The sequence below is a fragment of the Miniopterus schreibersii genome, assembly GCF_964146895.1.
Source record: "Miniopterus schreibersii genome assembly, chromosome: X".
NCBI lineage: Eukaryota > Metazoa > Chordata > Mammalia > Chiroptera > Miniopteridae > Miniopterus > Miniopterus schreibersii.
The window spans coordinates 28,825,632-28,845,144 of NC_138104.1; the positions used below are offsets into that span (position 1 = coordinate 28,825,632).

General features: G+C 38.9%; 1 protein-coding gene across 16 annotated transcripts in view; it reads right to left on the reverse strand.

Moving 5' to 3' along the window:
- Positions 1-4,307: 4,307 nt before the first annotated feature.
- The window catches only part of ARMCX1 (armadillo repeat containing X-linked 1), a 36,749-nt gene continuing 21,543 nt past the window's right edge, over positions 4,308-19,513 (reverse strand). For 3 of the 16 annotated variants that reach the window (XR_013997986.1, XR_013997987.1, XR_013997988.1), the window contains exons 7-9: positions 11,491-11,636; positions 10,601-10,715; positions 8,460-10,356 (exon numbers count right to left, since the gene is read on the reverse strand). Coding sequence is in view for 3 of the 16 variants with exons in the window: in XM_081125551.1 (XP_080981677.1) it covers positions 8,859-10,223 (1,365 nt within the window). In the remaining 13 variants the exon portion in view is untranslated. Of the gene's footprint in view, positions 5,554-8,459; positions 10,357-10,600; positions 10,716-11,490; positions 11,637-12,063; positions 12,190-12,450; positions 12,587-19,513 lie in introns of those variants that run through there. The other 13 variants (XR_013997990.1, XR_013997991.1, XR_013997992.1 and 10 more) reach the window with 10 other exon arrangements.

Genomic DNA, 19,513 nt, shown 5'->3' on the forward strand with positions numbered 1-19,513 from the left:
AAAGCAACAATGCTCAGTGACAGGCTTCAGCTGGCTCTTGTGAGAAGGCAGCAACTAAAGGGATTTGTAGTAAAGGCAATGATCCTGGAAGATATTCAGACAGGAGAAGTGCTACATATTTCTCATTTCTGAATTTCACTGCCTGGCCAGACAATGATACACCTTCTCAGCAGATGACTTAGTCACTTTTATCTCATTTTATCACATTCACAGATCAGGTCCAATCACCATACACTGCAGCACTGGCAATGGATGTTCAGGGACCCTGATGTGCATAGATGTGGTTCTAGGATTAATCAGTCAAGATCTTGAGTTTGGCCTCTCTGATTTAGTGCACTACATCAGACTATAAAGACATGGAATGGTTCAGATGGAGGATCAATATATTTTCTGCTACCAAGTCATCCTTTATGTCCTGACACATTTTCAAGCTGAAGAAGAACAAAAAGAGCATCTGCAACCTCTGAAATGATCTGAAATGAGCTTTCTGGATGCCTTTCCAGTTTGCTCCTTAACCTCCAACAGAAGCTCCTGCTCTCCATTTAAAACAAAGATCACAAGGCAGCAAGTCCATACCATATTGTTATACTTATTTTCTTCTACCTTAGAGGAGCATTATTCATAACAATAAATAATGTTGAAATGTGTGTTTTTACAACTATTTTAACCTGTGATAATTATTTTAAAAAGTTTTAACACTAACTGAATAATGCAGTTCTTAGGGACAATTTGATTATAGTGGACATTGTTACAAGGACACACTAAGTCTATGTTTAATGTACCAATCTTGTTTATAGAAAAATTCTTTTTTGGTATTTTAATAAAGTAGTTATTTTATACAGGATACTTAAAACCAGTATTTAAGCTTTAAATGACAGTAGTATTGGCATAGAAAAAGAAGCAAATACTTACTGTATCAATTTCTGTTTACTTATATAGAATTTTCTATAATATATTTATATACTTTTTCATGAAAAGAGAGTGATCCAATGTTTGAAACTGCATCATCTGTTTATGCATCATCTCACTTTGTAAATAAAAATACACCTTAAAACATGAAGAAGCAAAGAAAATCAATCAGTGTAACTTGCCACATTAATAAGGGAAAAAAGTATATAATCATCTCAATTGATGCAGAAGAAGCATTTGATAAAATTCAACCTCTATAAATGATTCAAAACTTTTAGTAACCCAGGGGTAAAAGGAAGGTTTCATAATTTGATAAACACTGTCTAAAAAAAATCATAGTTAATGTTGAAATATTGGGAGCTTTCCACCTGAGATCAGTAACAAGAAAAAAATGGCCACTATCACCACTTTTATATTAGGGAAGCTAGATAGTGCAATAAGAAAGAAAAGGAAATAAAAGTTACAGGAATTTGAAAGAAAGGAAAGTAATCATAATTTACATACAAAATGATTGCATATGTAGAAAATCCAAAAGAACTATAAACTATTAAAATTAATAAATTATTCCAACAATGTCACTCAATTCAATATCAATATATTTTTAAAAATCGGCTCTATTCCTATGTACCAGCAGTAAACAATTAGAAAATAAAAATTTTAAAACTGAGCCATTTAGAATACGATTGAAGATCCATCAAATTCTAGGGATAATTTTAACAAATATATGCAAATCTGAAGATGAAAATTCAAACATTATTGAAAGAAATTAAAGAAGGCCTAAATAAATGCAGTGACATATCATGTTAATGGATTGGAAAACTCAATATTGTAAATATGTTAATTCTCTCCAAATTGGTCTATAGATTCAGCGCAATCCCAATCAAAATCTGAACAGGTGTGTGTTTGTGTGTGTGTAAAGTGGCAAGGTTATTTTTAAAATCTGTGTGAAAATGCAAAGGGCCAAGAATAACCATGGCAATCATGAAAAAAGAATGATAAAGAGGATTTATACTACCAAATAGTAAGATGTATTATAAAGCTACAGTAATGATGAAAATATTCAAGGACACTAGTACAAGAATAAATAAACAGACCAGTGGACAGAATACAAAGTCTGGAGATAGACCCATACATATGGCAACAGTTTATCACAAAGGTGACATTGTAGTGTAGTGGGAAAAGAATGGCCTTCTCAAAAAAAGTGGTGTTGAGTCAATTGGATATTCATATTGGGGAAAATGGGATCTTGACCTTTACTTCACACCACACACAAAAATAAATTCCAGGTCAATTATACATCTAAGTGTGAAAGGCAAAACAGTAAAGCTTCTAGAAGATAATGTAGGTAGTCTTTATGACCTTATGGTGTGTGAAAAAAATTTTAACGAACAAAATAAAATGAAGAAAAATATGATAAATTTCTCTTTATCAAGACACCATTATGTAAGTGAAAAATTAAGCAACACAATCTTCATATCAAAACTTGATGATGACATAAAAATAAAACTACAGATGAATTCCACTGAAGAATATATATGGAAAAATTCTAAATATAATAATAAACAGAATTTATAACTATGGCAACAAAATAATACACCATGACAAATCAACTGATTGCTGCAATGAGAATTCAAACAATTGTCTCAGTCCCAATGTTCCTCTTACACTTATTTCATTTTATTCTTATATTATTTTCTCTATTTGTCCTCAAAAACTTTTTAAAAGTTATGTTTGTATCTTACCCACTTTGTCAGGAGGATGTCACTTTATCTTGCAGATGCTGGCAAAGGTGTTTTGATTAGTAGTGTTCATGTCTTCAAGATCTAGTGTGTTTTGTGTTTCCTGTCTTTGGTTGCAAGGTACAGATGACAATGAGTAACGTATAGAGAAAGATTAGGCAGCAAATTTGAAAATACTTGAATGCACTGTTTAACTCAGAAGGCATTGTGAATATTTGAATTGCTGACTCAGAATTTGTATATGTAAAACTAGGCTTAAATGTCTTTACTTATAGCTCCTATAGGAGAGGGAAAATCTTTCATCTATACTCTTGGGTTCTGGGCTGGACTCTGTAAGAAAAGATGGACAAACAAGAGAAAAGCATATAAATTTATTTAACATAAGTTTTGCAAGACTTAGGAGACTTCATAAGGAAATGAAGATCCAAAGAAATGGCAAAACCTAAGTGCGAATATATTAGGTTGAATGAAGAGAGGCAAGTGTGTAACTAAAATATAGGGAGACTAAAAGAAGGTAAAGGTTATTTTAACAAGATCCATTTTTACAGAATTCTCTTGGCCTCAACTCCCCATCTCTGGTGATAATGTACTGTTTCTCCTGGTATAGGAAGAATATCTTTCAGACAGTATTTTTATCTCCTGTCTTCAGAAAGAAATGTGAAGGTCAGAGCACTCTTCTTGTACCTGCTCCTTTTCAAGTGTTTTCAGCTCCAAATAATCCTATTGCCAAAGTGGTATATTTTAGGGTGGCATATTTTGACATCCTTCACTCCCATGCAAAGTATAAAACAAAAACATTCACACATTAAAAATAAATCAAGTTATAAAACTGAACAAATATAAATTAATGTTAATTCCATGATACTGATAATGTTGCTTTGGTGGCTTTAAATCACAATCCACAACACAAATACAGTACTGATGGCAACAAATCAGATTCTCTTGATTTAAACATTCCTTCTGTAGGGGGAGCCTGATGACTCTCCCTCAACTTTTTACCAGTTTCTTAACTCAAATGGCTGCAAAACCTCTATTAGTACAAAATGATGTACTTATGGAGCAAATTCATCCTTTGTGTATTAAGTACATCTTCACATTTTTCTGATTGACTAGAAACAGAATTTCATTAATTTAAGATGTCTTTGATTATTAGATACATCATTTTATATACTACTAAGAAACAAAAAATACTTCTAATTAAACTGTGACACAGTGCTAAGGTGCCATCAACTACAAGCTGCAACATAACTTCAGAGATAGTAAACTGCAGGGGGAGAAAAGTTTATCTTGTGATCAATGAATACAGTAGTGTTACTTAGTGTCATGACAATTTTTACCATAAACACAAAATTTGGCTTCCAAGACACTGGGTGACACTGGAAAATACAGAGTATATTTATAATGAATTTTAAAAAACACACACACAAAAAAAAACACTTAAAAAACATTTACAGGGAACTTGTGAAACCCAAAAACCCATGCGTGTATTCCCAGAATTCTACCAATCCTACTTTGAGGAACATGGTTTGGCTTCATTTCTAAACCACAATAACATCACCCAGGCATCAGGAATGTTGTAAAAATTTATGAGATTGCATTGAAGAAACATTTTCAGTTCTTAGAAATAAACAAAGACCCCATTTCTCAGAAGATTTATTTCAACAGTTTATTTATTAAATTCCATGAGGCCAACAGCTACACAAAAAGGTGTTCAACATTACTAATCACCAAGGAAATGCAAATCAAAACCACAATGAAATATCACCTCACACCTGTTATGATGGGTATCATCAAGAAGACAAAAGATAACAAGTGTTGGTGAGGGTATGGAGAGAGGGAATTCTTGTGCACTGTTGGTTGGAATGTAAACTGGTATAACCATTATGGAAAACAGTATGAAGCTGCCTCAAAAAATAAAAAAATAGAATTACCCAAAGATCCAGCAATCCCTCTTCTGTATATATATCTAAAGGAAATGAAATGAGATTCTCAAAGAAATATCTGCATCCCCATGTTTCATGTTTATTGCAGCATTACTCACAATAGCCAAGATATGGAAACAACCTAAGTGTCCATCAATGAATAAATGGATAAATAAGATGTGGTGTATATATACAATTGAATGTTATTCAACCATGAGAAAAAGGAGATCCTACTGTTTGTGACAACTTGGATGAAACTTGAGGGCATTATGCTAAGTGAAATAAGTCAGATAGAGAAAGATAAATACTGTATGATAGCACTTATATCTTGACTCTAAAAAAGCCAAACTCAGAGAAACAGAGGTAAGAGTGGTAGCTACCAGGGGCTGGGGAGTGGGGGCATGTGGGGAAGATATTGATTAAAGGGTATAAATTTACAGTTATAAGATTAACAAGTGCTGGGGATCTAATATACAGCATGGTGATTATAGCTAATACTGCTGTATTATGTACTTGAAAGTTGCTAAGAAAGTAGATATTAAATGTTTTCACTTCCCCTCTAAAATTTGTGATTATGTGACAGAATGGAGGTAGTAGCTAATGCTATGGTGGTAATCATTTTGCAATATAGAAATGTATCAAATCAACAGATTGTATACATTAAACATACAGTTATATGTCAATTATATCTCAATAAATCTAGGGGAAATGCCACTAGTGTATGGCAGAATGACACCTTAGGAAAAGGAAATTCAGCTCTAACCTGCTTTGCTCAGTGGTGAGAGTGTCGGCCCACGGACGGAAGGGTCCCAGGTTCAATTCTGGCCAAAGGCACGTACCTCGGTTGCAGGTTTGATCCCTGGCTCTGATCATGGTGTGTGTGGGAGGCAACCAATCGATGTGTCTCTCTCACATCAATGTTTTTCTCTCCCTCTCTCTCTCTTTTTCTCTCTTTCTTTCTCTCTCCTCCCTTTCCATTCTCTCTGAAAAAGCAATAGAAAAAAATATCCTCGGGTGAGAATTAAAATAAAATTTTTTAATTAAAAAGAAAAAGGAAAACCAAAAATTACCCATCCTCTCTTTTAGCTACTTAAGGTTGTTCACTTTTATGTATTAACTGCTATGTTCCAGCACTATTTTAGCATCTTATAAGCACTGTCTCATTTAATCATATGATATAAGCACTTATTATCCACATCTTGACAACTCATCTATCATTTTAACACATCTCCATTTTTGGTCTAAAACTTTTCCACTCAGTATGTGCTCCAAACAAAACTGTATAAACCCTACCCATTCTCCCATTCTATCATCTTCTTCATTTCATTTCCAATGTAGCCTGCAATCAACATTTTTCTTTCCCAGCAATTACACCAAAAAATCAACATACAGGGTGTCCCAAAAAATGTATACACACTTTGAATGGTTATAAAGTCAGTGTTTATTGACATACAGTTCATTTTCAAAATTAAGTGAATTATCAGCTGTTGAAGTGTGTATACATTTTGAGGGGACACCCTATATATTACAGATGAGAAAATACAGATGAGGAAAAAGGTTAGAATATTAAATTCATGCATTATCCTATTACTCATAACCACTCTTCTTTTGATATATAGCCTTTCAGAAGTTTTAATGCATGTAAAGGTTTTATATTTCCTAAAAATGGAATATACTGTGTATACAGTGGTTAACTGACTTTTCCACTTAAGATTATACATTGGCCTGGCCAGGCGTGGCTCAGCGGTTGAGCATTGACCTAGGATCGAGGAGACTGAGGTTCGATTCCCGGTCAGGGCACATTCCTGAGTTGCCGGCTCAATCCTCAGTCGGAGGGATGCAGGTGGCAGCCGATCAATGATGACTCTCTCATCATTGATATTTCAACTCTCTTTCCTCTCCCTTCCTCTCCCTGAAATTAATAAAGGTACATTTTTAAAAAAAGATTATACACTGATTTTTTTCCAAGTGAATAAGAGTAAATGCCCGTCAATGTTTTCAAGAGCTACACAATGTTTAAATGTGTAGACATATCCTAATTTGTTTAATCAAGTGCCTCTTTGGAGACACTTGGCTCATTCAGTTTTTCATACTTCACACTTCTCACAAGCCAATTATTTGTTTATTTCCTAAGGATAAATTTCTTTTCTTATAATAGTATTAGATATAATACTTTATTCCAAGCTTGTGAATCAGAGAACTGTGTAAAGAAATGGAACCCACCTGGTGATTCCAGAAGGGGGCTGTCAGGCCTCCTGAGCAGCCATGCCTTAGGAGGCCCGCAGAGGGGCCAGGCAAGGCCCACAACAGCATCTGCTGCAGTGTCATCATGGGGGAGGTTTTGGAACATTTCTTAATTTTTCTGGGGCTGCTGGTGTACCTGATCTACCAGAAGTGAGATTCTCCAAATGCGTTTTTCTGCACTTCTGGAAAGTTTTGCCAAGGTATTTGCTGAAGTCAGTGGGACTGTGAGCAAGTAGAGAAAGCATTGCATTTCTTCATTTTTGTTGATACTGCTTATTAGTATTTGTGTCCCAAAAGACATATTGCATCTTTTCCCTTTGAGAGCAAAGATGTAATTCTAAGGATAAATTTCTACCAGTGGAATTACTTGGTCAAAGAGCATGTACTTCTTGAGGGCTTCTGAAACATGTGTCCAAATCAACCTTGTACCAGTGTATGCTCCCATCAGCACACTTTGAGAGTGCCCCTCCCCCGACACCCTTACCATTCTTTGGGTTGGGGGAGAGGTGGATCTTCTTCCATATGAATGCCAACACTCTCTGGATGGTTCCATAAGGCCCTGCCTCAACCAACCTTACAAAAGAAATCTGATAGAAGCACTAAAAATTATTCTTTCTGATATTATATTTTCTTATTTCAAAATAGTGACTAGCCCTAGCCAGTGTGACTCAGTGGTTAGAGCACTGACCTGTGCACCTAAGGGTCTCAGGTTCGATTCCTAGGGTCAAGGGCACGTACCTGGGTTTCAGGTTTGATCCCTGCACTTAGTCCAGGAGCATGGGGGAGGCAGCCAATTGATGTGTCTCCCTCCCCCTCCCTCACCTCCCCTCTCCAAAAAAAAGAAAAAAAAGAAAAAAGGTAGTAACTAGTGTATTCACTTATACAGATAACAGAGTTGGTCAAGAAAGAGGACGTTTTCCTATCAAATACCCTAAAATAAAACTGTCTCTCCCTATTGACCCCCAGAATAGGTCCCAGCATTTCTTTGTTCAAAGGGTTTCTCACTTCTTTCTTCCCCTTATCATTCCCATGACCAGCAGTAACATTTCACACCTTTATCATCTTGTATTGGACTGTGGTGGTAACTTCCTAACTGGTGTTCCAATCTTCAGTGGCCACTCCTGTCCCCTCCCCAACTCAGACCCATCTTGCACGCAAATCAGCCACATTGTTTTCATTTCATCCTGTCATTTTCGTGGTCATAAAGGGCTTTGGTGTCTCCCAGTTGGATGGAGTAATATACAGACACCTCAGTGTAGCAATCATGGACCCTCCACAAATGGGACTCACCCCAACTGCTGAACTATATTTCTCGTCACTCCCTTTTCCACACTTTGCACTCAGGCAGGCCAGCCTCCTCTCTGGAGCAGGATTCTCACCTCCATGCCTTTCTTCCCACCACTCTTCTCTCCTCCAATGCCCTTCTGCCTTGCTTTTATCCTATCCTTCAAGCTCAGCTTAAGTTTCTCCTCTTCTGTAAAACTAACTCTGAGCAGTGTTGCCTGCAGAAGTTTCTGCCACCTCTAAGAACTAATAGGAAGGAGCTAGCCATGATCAATGGCTCCTGGTTTTGTTAAAATCTGTTTTGATACATCTTACTCTCCCAAACAGATCAGAAACTCAAGAACATGATAAATTTCTTTTTATGCTGGTTAAAACACACAACTTTATTGATAAAACACAAGTCTAAGATTAACAAATGTAAACCAATACAAAAGTGTAGGTTTTTTATGATTAGTTTGCTGGCAGTTTAGGTAAAGAGTAAAAATATCTCACAATCTAAGTAGCAAGATGGAATCAATTAAATGCTTTCTTTGTACAAGTTCTGGTATTCATTTGGCATTCTTAAAATGGTCCAGCCTAAAACCAGCCATCACAAAAAGCATCACTGTTGATGTATGTATTCATTATTCCAAAATAGCAGCTGAAAGTATCTCTTTGCCATATAAGCACAGTGAAAAACAAAGAATTTACAAAATGTATTGTTCCCAAGTGCAAACTAAAAAAAAAATTTATCTCTATATTGTTTGGGACAGACCCCCGATTAAAGTTTGGTCAATACTTTGAGAACTTTTACTTTCACCACCAGATCATTGTGATTTGCTAATGCTTTGATTTTTTTAACACACACCCCAGATTCTTTGAATAAGAAAAAAAGTGAACTTCTGCTGAACTCTTTCCTGGATGATGCAAGCCCTTCGTTTTTTATGTTGTCATTTATATTCTCAAATAAGGTTAGAATATTAAGAAGAATCTCTCTGTCCCATTCTTTATTAAATAGGGAAATCAACTCTGATGGTACTTTACAACTGACCAGCTCTCTTGTCATGGCTGGATTTTCAGTAAAGTTTATAAGTAGTTTCATAATCTGAATCTTGGTGAAGTAATTTCCCAAGAATAACAAAGCAAAAAAGTCTGGAAAAGAATAGGAAAGCAAATGTTGGTAATGATTAGTCACAGTCATGTTGGTTAACAGTCTTAGTCCAGCCATTTGCACAGCTGAGTCCAAGCGACAAATCATGGTATCATCACACACTTGACTGATATATGTCTTAATCTTGCCCTGATTTTCAGCATTCACACTCAAGTTATTAAGGGCATTGTAAGCCTTTTCTCTAATAATGGGATCTTTTGTTTTTATCAGTTTTGCAATAATTGGGAGACCACCCAATTCACGAATGGCATTTTGGTTAAATGAATATGCTGCATTGTTACCAAGAGTGACCAAGGCTACTTCTTGAATAAAGGGATCGTTTGTTCTTTCCAGGATGTTAAGGACCTTTTGAAGGTCTGTAGCACCTAGAATATCATCAATTTTATAGGGAAAGTTGAACTTGCCCCTGCGAACAGGCCATGTTGTAGCTGGAGTCCTGGTGCTCTTAGCTCGGGCCCTTCCCTTGGACTTTCCGCTTGCCCTGTTCCCAGCCCTAGCCCCACTCCTAGTGGGGTGGCAGCCTCCACCCCTGCCTCCTGGGCAGGGTAAACTCGATGCAAGGGTCCTTGTCCCAGAGATGGTACCCAACCTGGGCCCTTTGCCCGCCTTTGCACTTGCCTGTTCCTTCAGCGTGCTGAAAAGGGCCTTGGCCTTGGCTTCTAGGCCACCTCCTCTCTGGGCCCCTGAGTGGGCTTCCACCTTTACATCTGGACCACGCTTGAGTTCCATGCCCACCTCAGCCTTGGCCTTTGAGTCACCCTGAAGTCTAGCTCTGGCCCCCACCCCAGTATTAGCTCCTTTCCCAGTCTCTACCCCTATCTCTGTAAGATCACTAGATTCCTCATCTTCATCATCGTAATCCCAGATTTTCTCGACATCATCTCTTCCCCAGGTCAGTCTGTAGACGCAGTAGCAAGCGCCAGCCCCGATAACCACGCCAGCAGCCACACAGCCAGCTTCCCGAGTTCGACCCATACTGGGGAGAATGTCTGAGCCGAATTCTTAACCTGGGCAGAGCAGGCTTGCTGTCGCTTAGAGTTATCTGAAGTCCGGGGGAGTCTTTATCTATAGTTGGCAGGCTCTTCAGAAGCTGCAGATACCGCAGCACCTAAGAAAGAAGGAAAGACTTGAGGCTTCAGTCTCCTCCTTTTGTACCTTCGCATGCAGACAGACTAAACTAAGGGCAGACAAAGGGACAGGGACATGGCAGGGACTCAGGGCTAGACCACTGATCCTTTTCCTACATAGGGAAGTTAATTTTGAAAATTTTCCCCACCTCCAGATTCTCCAACCTCATGTTCAACCACCTCACCCCAGTTCATTCAATTTAAGGTATCTAATCAGTTCTGTACCTCCTTTGCCTCTCCAGATGTCCTGGGGGCAGTGGCACCCCCACATACACGTACACAGGTCCAGACAGTTTCTTCCTATTCTTTCTGGCCTGGAGGTGCACTGTATTCTGCAAACCTGCATACATAAGGGGTGGGGAGAGGACTGCTGAGAGCTTAGGGTGCAGATGACCTCACCCAGGACTGGACATATGTCTCTCTCTGGAATCTCTGGCCCTCCTCTACGTAGACAAGTATTTCCACCTACGTCATACTCCTCACAGTGCTTGGCCTTTGAAGTTCATTACCACCCTCCTCTACCTCCTTGGATCTTCTCCAATCCTCCACCCCACCCCCACCTCTGAAAATCACTTCCTCCAAAGATGATGCCACACTCCCTTCCTTAACAAAATCGATGGTGGTAGATCGAGAGTGTGTATAAGTCAGACAGGGATAAAATGAACAAAGGTCTGGAATTTCACCCTTGCCTTCACCACCCCCACCATCTCAGAGGCACTAAGACACTCCTAGGCAACCCATTACACCAACTGCCACTGCTCCAAAAGAATTTCCTTCATTCTCAACTTGGTTTCTGCCTCCACCAAACCTAAAGGACTGACAACTCTGGGACTGAGTGCATGAAGGGCAAACTAACACCAAGGACTGTACCCCAAAGAGTAATTTGGAGCAAGATTTTCCCTACTCCCACCCCAGGACTCTAGTGATACCCTCCCCCTTCCAGTCACTTCTTTCCCTGTCTTGTACCAGCAGAGAACTTTCTTTTGCAAGCTCTGAAATGCTGTAGAGATGAGCGAAGGACGGGGATTCAGAGGAGGGCCACTCGAGTTTGCAGTCTCTACCATTCTCCACCTGAAGGGTCCCCAAACACTGCCAGCACTCTCACTCCGACCTACTTGTTTCTGGACAATGTTCCTCTTCTTCTTGCTCTTGAGTCGGATTGGCCTTCAGAAGCAAAATCCACAGACACAGGCTGGCAACTCGGCGGAGACAGAACAGCACTTCAGAGAGTCCCAATACCAGCTTTTTCGAATTCAAGGTCCTGGTAGTCAAACGGATTTTACCTTTTATTTTCTCATCCTGCCTCCGCTTCTCAGGAACCCCCGGACATCGGCCCTCTTCCAGCACGACGTACTCCAACGCCCTGCCCCAGCCCACCCTTCCACCCCCAGCGGACGGCCATTTTCCCAGCAAAAACCACACCCCTTTGAAACAACTGGAAAGCAGAGAGGCGGGGTAGGAGGGGGGAAGTGTGGAAAACGGGCGAAAAGACCATTCCCCTACCCGACGCATCCCCCCCCCCCCGAAAGACAACTGTTTTTTCGATAAGCTCTGTCACGTCGTTTTCCCTATATATATAATAGCAGAGAGATAGCTGGAGAGTCATTAATGGGCCCAAGATAAGGCAAGGACCTCAGCCGTCCCCACCCTTCTAGTGCGCAGCGGGGCAAACACCAGTTTACACTGACATGCAGGGATTCCCGGCAGATTCTTTGTTCCTTTGCTCCGAGTGATACAGCGTCCTACTGAAAGACACCCGAACGACAGGGGGTAAGACAGACGCACAGCTCCAAGATCCTGGATTGGTAGATGGCCTGGGACAAAAATCCTAATAAACTGCCTTTCCCGATTCAAGGACCTGGATGTCAAAGGTTTCTCCCCTCCTGCGCTGGGATCTCCACTGTAATACAGCCCCCAACACCGACCATTTTTGTTCTTGGAAGGGCAGGGCAAAGTGCAAGGGTGTGGAGAAAGCACGCCTGTCCTTTTTCGGACTCCACCATCCCCAACCCGCACCGCAGGGATCCCCGAGGCAGCGCCCATACACATAGACCTGCTGGGATCTAGTCAGTTACCTCCTCCTCCTTCCCTAGCCACAGGCCCGCCCGCCGTTGGGAGAATAGGCAGATGGCAACCGACCAAATGAAGACCAAGATTAGAAGGACGTCTGCACACGTCGGCTTCTGCTCACGTGAGGGCCACGTCACCCGTGAGCTCAAGACCCCAATTACCACTCCCACCGGCAGTGGGGCTGGAGCTGTCCCACCCCTTTCCTTCCCTGGCCACATCAGGTCCTGCCACTCATTTTCCTCTGCCAATCCCAGAAACCGCGGATAGCTTCTCCTTGTGGTTGGAATTTGCCTTTCTTTACTTTACAGGGAGATACTGCATCTGCTCTCATGTTCATGGATCTTTTCTTCCTCTTTGAGGAATAATTTTTCCCTTACCCCTGTCCAGCCATCTCTCCCTTCACCCACCCCAGCCATGAGGGTCAAACATTTCTCCTGCACCCCTATACAAAATGGGAAAAAGATCTCAGAAAAGGATATAGGTAGTGGGAATGTCTTACTTCCTTAAACTTTTCTGCTAATTTTTTAAAAAAATCAGTAATGCATTACTTTTATATTGAAAAATAAAATGATGCTATTTTCATTTGAGTGGAGAAGAACTGAAGTGGGAGAGAAAAACCCAAAGGTCTCATTAATTTCATTATATTTAGTATTTATAACACAAGGAAACTGTTTCTGTCGATTATAGCCAAACAGGAACTTTCAAAATACACTAACCTGTTTTAAAATCTATAACTGGAATTTTCACATGATTTATTAATTAGTTCACAAAGAGGGGACTAGTCCTCTAATTTTGGCCATTTTATGCAAATAATCTATTACTTTTTCTACTTTGGGTCAACTTGCAAATTGATAAAACAAAAGTAGCACAATCCTGTCTTGTCTGATTTTAAAAAGACATGTATTTAATGTCCCAAAGTCTTGGTTGAGTGCTGGGTGAACCTCTTGTGATCTGATGGCTGTTCTGAACACCTGCCCCTGCATTAGATTCAAGTCTACTAAGGTGGAGTCAGGTGAGGGTGTGAGGGATGCAGAAATGGCCCCTTCCTCCTTGTCTTATCAAGAGGTGAGAGACAAACATGCTGTTCCCTGATCCCCTCCCATATTCCAGAGCCTCTCATCCCCTGCAGCAGGCATCTGACTTTGTTGCTCAGTCTAAAGATATACATGGACAGGTGACTAAGGAGGTAAATGCCACCTTTACTCAGGTGACCAACCTGACCTGAGTAAATGCCTTTGCCTTCTTCCCTCTCTCTCACCCTTAAATTCCCACAGAGGTAACTGAAGGATACATAGAAGGGATTGTTGGTCATGCCTACCCTTACAGCTGTGGGTTTCCATGAAACCTGGACAAGTCATTGCTGGGGGAAGCACCCAACTTTGCCTGCTCTGCCCTCATTCACAGTGCCTGAGTTAACATTGCTCCTAACACTGCTCCTGCCACCTGTCCTGAGAGGTGCAGCCTGCTGGGCCTCTCACCTTTGGCCTCCTCACTGCAGGGTCCTCAGGGAGAACCTAGCCTTGATGCAGGGTCACGGCCTATAGTCCATGCCAGTTGGTACCCCCTGAGCTAAATGTTTGCCTGGACCCAATGAACTCTCTTCCTCACCATACTGATAAACCTAGAGTAAGCATTCTCAACTGGCTACTTCTGTGATAATTTTATCAAAATTATGCAAGTACATATGTTCATTTTAGTGGGAAGAAGGGTCATAGGTCTCATCAGATTCTCACAGATATCTGTGACTTAAAAAATAATTAAGAACTTCTTTACTGGGGGAGAAAAAAGATATGTTCCCTCAATAGAAATCTCTCAAATCAATCTCTCCCTCCTTCCCCAAACCCCTCCTTCCACACACATACTCCTTTTTTTTTTTTTTTTTAACTGTGTGAACAATGCAGAAATGTGTAAAGTAGAATGTGGAAGTGTGTCAAGTTTCAAGTTGAACAACAATTTGCAGAACAAAATTGTTGACATTTAGTAACATAAAGTGCAATGAATATGCACTTTAACTTGAGAACTGACATCTTTAAAAATTGAGTCTTTCGATCCATGTAAACATTATGATCTTCAATAAATTTTATATTTCTTAAGCAAGACATACTTATTATTTGTTAAGCTTATTCTTAAGTAAGTTAATGTTTTGTTGCTTTGGGGGTTGACATTTCATTTATGATTATATTTTCTACCAGGTTATTGCTTGTCTCAGGAAAGATATTTATGATACGTTTATTTTTAGTGATCTTTCTTAATTTTTAGAATAGTTTTTCAGTTGATATCTTTGGTTTACCTAGGTATGTATACATATTCATCTCCAAATGATGAAGTAAATGGGAATCTCCCTGAATATTTCACCAGTTAGTGTGACATTTGCTGTTTGTTTCTGATGTGTTCATCTGTGTTTGTGTGATTGACAGGGATGTCTAAAAGCTGCACTTTTATAACCCTTTACATAATACTGAGCAAAATTCAATTGTCCACATCATAATATTAGGAGAGGGAGGTGAAGAGGAAGAGTGGCCATAAGTATTATGCTTATTGTGAATATGTTGATGAAAAAAAACAGATACTGACTCTGCTCTCATAGTGGAAACAAGACCTTAATGAAATAATCACACATACATAAAAAACCAAAAAATATTATGAAGGAAAGAAACACTACTAATATAGTAAAAGAAGTGGTAGAGTTTGGGTATCAGGGAAGGCTTCTTTGAAGGGGAAAGGGGAGTGAAATTTTGAGCTCAGATGAAGGAAAGCAGGTGTTAACCAGGAAAAGAAGGGAGATAAAATAAAAATATCTCAAATTCTCCACCCTTCTGATAATTACCATGACAGCCCATCTACCTCAATCCTAGGATAAGTCCTGTGAAAACCACTACTAATTTTTCAATGGACTTTTTCCAGGTGTTGTTGTTGTTTTATATATACTAACAAAAAATACATATGTAGATATATTACATGTACACATATATCATTTGGGATCATATTATGCATACCATTCTGCAAACTATTTTTTTCACCTAATGTACTATGTACATCGTCCTCTCAGATACAGTGCTAGTTTGTAGTGTGGATTTATCAAAAATTTAACCAAGCTATTGCTGATTGATATTTAGCTTCTTCTTAATCTTTGCTTATTATAAAAATACTACAGTGGAGACCTTTGTACAGATAAATTTTGGCAATTGTGGCATTATTTCCTTAGGATAAACTCCTAGAAGTGAGATTGCTGGGTCAAAGTGGAGAAAAGAAAACCCTTGTTCACTCATGGTGGGATTGTAAACTGGTACAGTCACTATGGAAAACAGAACAGAGGTTCCTAAAAATAAATTAAAAATAGAACTACCATATGATACAGCAGTCTCACTTCTGGGCACATTTCTGAGGGAAAAGAAATCACTATTTCAAAGAGATATCTGCACCTCCATGCTCACTGAAGTATTACCTAAGTGTCCTCAAGCGATGAATGGATTAAAAAATGTTATATATACATATACACATGAACAGAGAGAGAGACAGAGACAGAGACAAAGACAGAAAGAGACAGAGAAGAGAGATTGGTTGAAAGGTAAAAACTTCCAGTTATAAAATGAATAAGTAGTTCTGGGGATCTAATGTACAGCATGGTGGCTATAGTTAACAGTATTGTACTGTATAATTGAAAGTTGCTAAGAGAATAGATCTTAAATGTTCTCATTACAACAACTACAAAAAATGTTATTATATGATATATAAGTTAAATACCTCTGGTTTACTTTTTTTAGTTCTATTCTTTTATGTTTTGGTATAAGACTTGTGAAGCCTTATATAATTAATTGGGAATATTTCCACCTTTTCCTGTGCTCTAGAAAACTTTAAATTATACAAAAACTATTGCTCCTTAATGATTGTTGTGGTAGTAAGAATAATGACCCTTCAAAGACGCCTATGTATTGGAACCTGAGATTATGTTATATTATATGGCAAAAGGAACTTTGCAGGTGTTATTAAGTTAAGGATATTGAGGTAGGAAGATTATCCTGGATTGGCTGGATGGGCCCAATGTAATCACAGGGTCCTTATAAGGGAAATCGAGAGGCAGAAATGTTATAGAAGATGTGACAATAGAATCAGAGGTTAGAGCGATGTGAGGTAATAGGCCAAGGAATGCAGGCAGCCTCTAGAAGCTGGAAAAGGTAAGGTCATGGATTCCCCACTAGAACATCCAGAGGGAATACAGCTTCATCAACCCATTTTAGACTTCTGACTTCCAAAACTGTAAAATAATAAATTTGGCTTGTTTTAAACCATTAAATTTGTGAACATTTGTTACAGTGGCAATAGGAAACTAATACAATGTTTGTGCATGTGTGTGTGTGTGTTTTAAGGAACAAAAAAGAAAGTCTTTTATATTTACTCAGATATTTACCATTTCTATTGCTTCTTCACTCCTGAACTCCAGATTTCCTTCTGGTATCATTTCCTTTTAGCCTGAAGAGCTTCCTTATCATTTCTTGCAGAGTATGTCTGCTAGCAACAAATTCTCTTTATTTTCTTTCATCTGAGAACATTTTTATTTCATCTTCATTCCTGAAGGATGATGTTTTGCTAGACATGGAGTTATGGGTTGGCAATTCTTTTCTTTCAACACTTTAAAGATGTTGTTCCACTGCCTTCTGGCCTTCATTGTTTCTGATTTTTTTTAAAAAAAAACCATGGTCTTTCAATTTATCATTCACTTTATAGGTAACATGTTGTTTTCCTCAAACTACTTTCAAGGTTTTTTCTTTACTTTTGGTTTCAGCAGTTTGATAAGATGTGCTTAGGCATGGATTTCTTTGAGTTTATCCTGCTTGAGATTTATTGAGCTTCTCGAATCTGTAAATTTGACTTTCAACAAATCTGGGAAATTTTTGACAATTATTGTCTCAAATATTTTTCCTATCCCAGAAGGGGCAAGTCAAGAAGTTCAGGAGCCACCACCCCTTCCAAGCACCATCTCATCGCACAGAGCAGGAGTGTCACTCAGGTAAAAGCAGCCCCTGTCTTTGGCTATGCTGCAGTGGTTCATGGGCTCTTTCAATGAGGAAAAAGGCAGGGCATAAGGATGAAAAACTCTACAGCTTTGCCTGAGAGGACTGACTTACTTTGGAAAAAGTAGAAGAAAACCCATGTCTACAGGCATTATTGAAAACAATGGCGATTTTGATGGAGAATAATTAAAAGGAGGCTGGTAGCTCTTGTACAAGAAAAATGTCAGAACAGTCACAAGTTTATTAGAGATAACCAGAAAAAGAGATGACCAATAGGAGCCCTCTTGGGATCATAAGCAATTGTGAAGGTCAAGAAAAAAAAGAAAGCTGTGTGCATATGCTATGATGCATCCACTTAAGAGTATCAGAGAGAGGCATGTAATAGGCTTCAAGGGATTCCCCAAGCCACAAAGACCCATAAGCACAGGGTAAAAGCCTCACTGGCACAAGAAGCATAAACACAACCTCTGACCAAGCACTGACTGAATCATAAGCTACTCTGCCCCAGGGGTGAATCCTGGAAAGCCAAGATTAAAAATAAAATCAGTCACCCTTGCCAGTCTGTAAGTATGTGTAAATGCCCAAGGCTATGCCCTTTCAAGAGCAACCAGAAAAGGAACCTCCAAGCTACTAGTCCCTGGCTGAATGGGAGAGGAGGAAAATGTGTAAACTCACTGAAATGTGAGAGCAGCCTCCAAGCTACATACATATCCAATAGTAAAGGGTAAATATGTAATTGGCTAAGGGGGCTTAAGCATAACCTTTGGACAATAAATGTTTCATGCTAACCCAGGGGCAAAACCTAGGTAACCAGGCTAAAAGATAAAAACAAGGGGAAAAGATCTGAGCTGGAACACCAGGGGTGTACTCTATGGGGGAAAATAGGCTTCAGAGAATTAGCCCCACCAAGTCAACAAATCAAAAATTAAAAGAAAATAACAACAATGATTAGTAGGAGAATTACTATCCAAGGTTGCTATTATATATTATCTAAAATGTCTAGCTCTAACAAAAAATTAAAATTTATACAGCTACATAGGTAAGCATAAAAAAAGTATGAATGCATTTTGTCATAACTATTTTTTCTGATTTAAAAGACTTCATAAAGCAATATGAATACATCTATGTTGAGGGGGAAAGGGGGATAATGAGGGATATCTGTAATACTGTCAACAACAACAAAAAAGTCTATGTTGATGTACATGCAATGTATAAAGAAGTGATTTGTGTGATAATAATGTAAAGGAACGGGAAGGAAATAGAGTTATTAGGAACAAGATTTGAAATTAAGCTGGTATTAACTGGAACTTGATTTTTTTTTAGGTTGGTTCCTTTTATTTATTTATTTTTTTATCTTTATTGTTGAAAGTATTACAGGCGTCCCCTTTTTTCCCCCATTGATCCCCCCCACCCTACATCCATCCCACCCCAGGGCCTTCCCCATACCAATGTCTATGTCCATGAGTTATGCTTATAAACATATAAGTTCTTTGATTAATCTCTCCCTCCCCACTCCCCCATTCCCACCTTCCTTCTGAGATCCCTCAGTCTGTTCCATGCTTCTATGTCTCTGGAACTATTTGGTTCATCAGTTTATTTTGTTTATTACATTCCACACATGAGTGAGATCATGTGGTACTTGTCTTTCTCTGACTGGTTAATTTCACTTAGCATAATACTCTCCAGTTTCCTCCATGCTGTCCCAAAGGATAAGAAATCCTTCTTTTTTATAGCTGCATAGTATTCCATGGTGTAAATGTGCCACAGCTTTTTTATCCACTCATCTACTGATGGGAACTTGGGCTGTTTCTAGATCTTAGCTATTGTAAATTGCACTGCTATGAACATAGAAGTGCATAAGTCTTTTCTGATTGGTGTTCTGGGTTTCTTAGGATATATTCCTAGAAGTGGAATCACTGGGTCAAATGGCAGTTCAATTCTTAATTTTTTGAGGAAACTCCATAGGAACTTGATTTTTATTTATTTTTTTTGGTAAGTTTTGTTGCTAATTATAATCTCCAGGGTAACCACTAAGAAAATACATTTTTAAATTAGT